Consider the following 6,577-nt stretch of genomic DNA (forward strand, 5'->3'; position numbering starts at 1 on the left):
CCATAATCAAATAATATACATTTGCATAAATTCAGTCCATTTCACACATTTTTTGAGGGAGGGATCATCTTTCCATGTATGATACCAGTCTTTTCTATTTCACCAAATACAGAAGGTATCAGAGGTTTTCTTAGCCAATTTTAAAACCTATATATCATCACTTTTAGTGGCTGTATGCTATTACCTCAACACTTTCCATGGCACCACCATGAAGAAATGGTCTTCCTGACAGTTAAATTTGTGTGCTTTCTGGTCTTATTCTTTGAACCTTTACGCAAGATCAAAGAAACACCCATACTTTGAACTGCAAAATGCAACTTCTCAGCTCTACAAAACTTACCTTATCCTCTATATCCCTTAATACACTCCTCCCAGCCACTCCAGGCAGACTGGATACCTCACTCCCATAGGAACACTTTTTCCAACTCCAAGCTTTTCTTCACAACATCCAACCTCTTCCTTACATTTCAGAGCCCAAATTAATTGGGTCCTTCTTCTCTGAAGCATACCCTGAGTAGCAGCCTATGGTAAAATTTTCATTTAAAGATACGAGAATAGCTTTTTCAAGGAGCATTATTATTCATACGTTAATTACCTCTGTGTTATCATATGTTATTTTTGCATCTATATTTTATGTTCATGGAGAAGGGTGATTTCTGCCAACTTTAACACAGAACTTTATTGAAATCACAACATGATTCAAATAGACATCAATAACACTAGAACAACAATCAGAAGGGTAGCTTACTTATGATAGCTCAGTTCACTATAAGCTTAAATGGTAAATTCACAATCTAGACAAAAACAAGTATCAACAAATGTGCTCTCAGTTTTAATATTCGTTTGGCATCAGAAGATTGATCCAGCTCATACACAGAGTTTGACAAAGTCAGTATCAGCATTAAAGTGTACATTACAACACAGAACCAACTTTGAAAACTAAAGCATTATTCAAGGACCATAACTCAGGAACATAAGGACAATCAGAGGCAAGTGATTAATCATACTCATTTTTCTGTTCTGCCTCAGGGTCATTCTGATCATCTGTTTTGCCTTGCAGTTCCTTAGCAAATTTCTCAACTTCATGGAATGCAGAAATAAATGGCTCAAGACCGAAATCATCATCAGTGAACCACAACGCCTCTTTTTTAATATTGTTACCAATATTCTCAAGCATTGCTAGAACAACCTGAATATTGTCATTTGCCTCTTTCCTGTTAAAAAAGGCCATAAATTCTGACACTGCTTCAGCACTGAGTAGTTCTTTTGTCATGACAGGATTTTCAGACAAATTCAGTAGCATCTTCAGAACATGAAATCTTGTTTTGGTATTGCCCGTGGCTAATAAGGAGAGAAACCCAGATATATACTTGGCAAGCAGTGTGTGATAGTCAGTAGTTGTAGTGAGGTGTCTAACCATCTTTATTCCAGGTAACTGCTCAGGGGAATCCAACCTATAAGCAAGAGTTTCCTCACATACTTGACATACGTATGTCTGAATCAGGTTTAGATTTGGATAAGGTGGAGCCAAGTGAATCATATTTTCCAAAAACCTTATCTTAACTCGGGAGGAGGGATAATTGAGCAAGGTTTCAATAAGTGAGACAACACTTGAATCACGAATGAAATAACGAGTAAATTGAGAAGCATTCCTCATACCCATTGCAATTTTAGATATTCATGAATAAAAGGATCTCAAATTTTGTCCATTAATAGAAGGAGTTCTTCAAACTCTTCAGGACCAATTTTAAGCTCACACTGTATGCAGCTGCAGAAACAACTCTCAGGCTCTGCACTCTCCCTCGTCCTAAGATGTTCTCGAATTTCCCTGAATGACCGGTAGGACGGATCATACTGAAATGGGAACTCAGGGTCAGGCTTATCAGGCTGAAGCAAAGATTCCTGCTCTTCCCCTTCTAGGCTCAGTTCCATGTGCTTGGGCTTTCCTCCAAATATTTCAGAGAACAGAAATGCTGCTTCTTTTGAAAATCTAAAGGGGCTTGGGGATGGGAAGCCAACCCTACCCCATGGGCCAGGCTTAAACTGAACAGTAACCTCCTCCCACCTCTGGGGCCCGCGTAAAGCATCAGGCTCCTGCTCAACTGAACATCTGGACGTGCAAATGGCCCTGTACACAGGGCTAGGATTTGATTCAAAATCGGCCTCATCTCCTGCCCAGAACCAGGACCCCACTATGGCCTCATCCTCCTCAGCTACTGTCCTTGACTCATAGTTGGTTCCATTACCAGTCCTGTTACTGGCCTTAATTTTAGCTCCAAACCAGGACCCAACAACTGCCCCTTCCTCATTTTCTGGCCTGGATTCAGAGGTGGCCACAGTTTCAGTCTCATTAGTGGCCTTGTCTCCAGACCAGAACCAGGACTCAACAATCATCTCTTCATCATCCTCTGGCTTATATGCACAGTATGTTTCTGCTTCTACATTGATTTCTTTTGCATCCCAGAACCAGGATCCAAAAGTGGTTTCCTCTCCAGACCTTGATGTGGTCTCTTCTATTGCCTGGGGTCCAAAGTCTATATTATATTCTTCAGCCCAGAACCAGGACCCAACAATGATTTCCTCCTTTTCAGTGCCATGCTTGGACTCAAAACTATCCCCTGCCTCCAGACTGGCTTCTTCTTCAGCCCAGAACCAGGACTCAACAATGACTTCCTCCTCTTCAGCTTCTGGACTGTATTTGCTGCAAATGCTAGCCTTGTTCCTAATGGCCTCTTCCGTGGCCCAGAACCAAGACCCAACAAAATGTTCCTCTTCAGCTGCCAGCCTGTCCTCTTCTCTAGCCTCTGCTTCTGTTTCAAGCCTGTCTTCCTCCCCAGTCCAGAACCAAGAACCAATAATGTCTTCCTCTTCAGCATCTGGCCTGGATTCTTCTCTGTCTGTAGCCCCTATAATGGCTTTATCCCCTTTCCAGAACCAGGACATGATCATGGTCTCCTCCTTGGTTGGTGCCTTGGCTTCTTCTTCAGTCCTATCATCTATACTGCCCTCTTCCACGGCCCATAACCAGGGCCCTACAGTGGTCTCTGGCCTTGTATATTTTCTGGACCAGAACCATGAATCAACAGTGTCCTGTTCCTCCTCTGGCCTAGACTTCCAGCTGCATCCATTAGCAGCAAACATACAGGGATCTTCTCCTGACCAGAAGTCAAACTCAGTATTGATCTCTTCAGCAGTTGTCATAAATTTACATTGGGCACCAGTGGCATACTTCATACTGATCTCTTCAGTGGTCCCAAACCAAGATGATATAATACCCTTTTCCTTGTCCTCCAGGATAGACTTGTTGCTGACTTCAGCCCTCCCACAAGCTTCTTCTACTCCAGCCCAGAACCATGACCCAATAATGGGCTCCTCTTCTTCAGTCTCTGGCATAGTGTCACAATTGACTTCAGCCCCATCTGGGCCTGGTTTCCAGCCCAAATCAGGACCCAAATATTGTCTCTTCTTCAGCTCCTGGCCTGGCCTCTTCTCTAAACTCAGGCTCTGTATTGATTTCTTCTCCAGCCCAGAACCAGGGACCAATGATCTCTTCTTCCTCAAACCTTGGCCTGGACCCACAGGTGGCCCCAATACCAGCTTCCACACTGGCCTCATCACTGACCCAAAACCAAGACCCAAAAATGGTTTCTTCTTTAGCCTCTGGGTTGGTTTCTTCATTAGCCCAGAAGCAGAAACTGGCAATGACCTTTTCTGTATCATCTGCTGGCACAGATTTGGAAGTGGCATCAGCCTCAGTTTCCACACTGGTCTTTTCCCCAGTTCCAAGCATAGAATTGCCAATAGGCTCCTGCTCAATCTTTGGTATGAATTTACCATTGGACTCAGTCCCCATACTCGCCTCTTCTTCAGTCCAGAACCAACTGCCAACAATGGACTCATCCTCCACTTGAGAACAGGATGTGACAGTGGCCCCACCCACTATGCTGGACTCTTCTGCAGCCCAGAACCAGGCCCCAGTGAGGAACTCTTCCTCTGACCTGGCTTCTCGCTTTGTCCTGGCTCTGGCCTTGATTTTGGCCTCTTCCTTTGCCATTGCTCTGGCCCTGACCTCTTTCTTGGACTTGGGCCTAGACAAGTTATTAGCCTCTTCTCCAGGCCAGAACCAGGACTCTTTTTTGACTATATCCATAGAGCCAGACATGAAATCAATGGAAGCTTCTCGCTTGGCCCTGGGCCTGGGCCTGACATCGGCCCCTTTCCTGGCTCTGGGTTTGTACCTGGCCTCCTCTCCAGCCCAGAACCAGGATTTTACATTGTCCTCACATTCAGACCCAGAATTAGATTCAGAGACTTCTTTCTTAGACCTAAACCAGGACCTACTATTGGTCTCTTCCCTGGGCTTAGACCAGACACTGGTCTTTTCTCTGGCCCAGAACCAGGATGTCTTAATAGATTCATCCTCAGAACCAGAACTGGATGCAACATAAAGCTCCCAACTGGTTTTGTGCCTAGACATGGCCTCTTCTTTGGCCATGTGCCTGGACCTAGTACTGGCCTTTACCCTGTCTCTAGGATGAAGCCTTGTGCTGACCTCTTCTCTACTCCAGAACCAGGAGCTCAGAGAGGATCTATCCACCCATCTGAAATCACAATTGTGAGAAGTCTCTTTTTTGGATGTAGGCCTGGGATGGCACCAGGACCCCATATTGGTCTCTGCCTCTGACTCAAACAAAGGCTGGATACCTGACTGGGACTTGACCTTGGTGCCAGGAGAGGACTCAGCATCCATACTGACCAGTTCCCTATCCATAGACCAGATCTTAGTTTTAGCAATTGACCCAGACTCAGTACTGATCAGTGGCCAGGATATAGCATTGGTTTGGGACACTCCCTCTGTCTTCAGTAGTGCCTCAGCATCAAACTCAGTCTTGGCCCATGAATAGGTTTCATCCATGGACCTTGCCTCAGTGATTGCCTTGGTCTCACTCTTAGGATGTGTCCCAACTACTGCCATGGTCTCAGTTTTGGGCCTTGCTCCAGGCATTACCTGGGCCTGGGTCCTAACCTTGTGTCTGACCACCACTGGGACTTCATTCTCTCTCTCAGCCCCACCCCCAACTTCTTCTCCAGGCTTCTTTTCAGGCTTGGCCTGGATGCCAGGCTCAATCTCAGCCCCAATCATAGTACAAGTTATAGAGAAGACATGATTAAATACTGCTATCCCAGTCTCAGCCTCTACCACAGATCTGTCACAGTTTTCTATATTCACACTCTAATCTTTCGATGATTCAGATGATACAGATGGAAACAAAAGTTAGAGTCAATCACCAGTCCAGCAGTCAATCAGCCTCCTTCCCAATCCCAGCCTCAGCCAATACTACAGTTAGAGTGAAGAAAAAGCACAACCAAGCTGGAAGAGGATGGATGATTCTTGGGTGGGTGTAGACCTGTTGAGGGTGGTGGTCAACAGCAATTCCAACACCACCAGAGCTGCCACTGGAAGTCAATCTAGGAAGCGAGAATGACGTGGGGCTTTTAGTCTATTCCAACTGTGTCACTCCATGAAGACTCACATAGAGAGACTTGACCTCAAATGCTTGATGGGAGAGTTAGGCTATTAGAAGTCTCTCTATCACCTTCATTTTTTCTACAATTTTTATCCCCAAAGCTGCCATATTATTTTGCCTGTTATTAAACAGGTATGAAGATGGTAGGAAAGTATCTTGGCAATGGGAGAGGCTGAGGAGCCCCCAGGCCAGACCCTAATCACTCTTGGACCTATGTTGGTCTTCTCTACCCCACCCAAAAATTGTACCAATTCCCATACCAACCTGCACTGATGTGGCACAATTTCTTGCTCCTTTCCTTGATTCCAGTGGCGTCAAACTCTACAGCAGCCTGCATATCCTGGGTACAAGTAAACATATAGCAGAGAATAGAGCCTGACTGCTAGATAGACAAGCAAGAACCCTGACACCTGATACAAACATCTCTCTTTCTGTTTAAGGGTCCAATATGTCTAATGTTTTCTGTCTCCTGGTTCCTACACTTAGGTCTTTTCCTCCCATTCACGACTCAATCCACACTTACCCCACTATTCCTGATATCTCCTGCAGGAAATAGGTAAGAGGTTCTGCGGCAATGTGAAAATTTGACAGAGAGTAGGAGAGGTGGAGGAGGCCCTGAAACCACTTGGATCAAAGAACCTGCCATGATAATACTGTGTAGCTGTCTCCTGCATCGCCCCTCTTTGCACAAACCTCCAGAGATTTGAACCAGACTCCTCCTCCTTTCTTTCCTTGCAGAAGTGACCAGCCTTAAAGTAGGCCTATGGAAAAGCAGATCAAAAGGTAAGATGGTCAAGAAATAATGGTAGCAGCTGAGTGCTTGGTGGACAAACAACAAACATAGGAGTACCCAAGTTATCTATCTTTTAACATTTACAGTCCCATTGGTTAGAATATTTTCTTTTAATTTAAGGCCAATGGATCAGGTTTCTGGATAACTCATCTTCACATGACACTCTTCCTCTTACTCTCTTTTCCAAGTCTAAAGATTCACTACTTGGTGTTCACATCCCTTGTGCTATACAACATAGATTGGGGGAAGGGCGCTC

At 44.8% G+C, this 6,577-nt stretch overlaps 1 protein-coding gene across 1 annotated transcript; it reads right to left on the bottom strand.

The window, feature by feature from the left end:
* Positions 1–997: 997 nt before the first annotated feature.
* Positions 998–5,143, bottom strand: GPRASP1 (G protein-coupled receptor associated sorting protein 1; the record flags this gene model as incomplete). The annotated part of the gene is given in 5 exon segments (XM_079727140.1): positions 998–1,677; positions 1,680–1,695; positions 1,699–3,416; positions 3,419–3,445; positions 3,448–5,143. Coding segments are annotated over 5 exon segments (4,137 nt in total).
* Between the last annotated feature and the right edge of the window lie 1,434 nt (positions 5,144–6,577).

The sequence above is a fragment of the Hyperoodon ampullatus genome (genome assembly GCF_949752795.1).
Source record: "Hyperoodon ampullatus genome assembly, chromosome: X".
In the NCBI taxonomy this organism is placed as follows: domain Eukaryota; kingdom Metazoa; phylum Chordata; class Mammalia; order Artiodactyla; family Ziphiidae; genus Hyperoodon; species Hyperoodon ampullatus.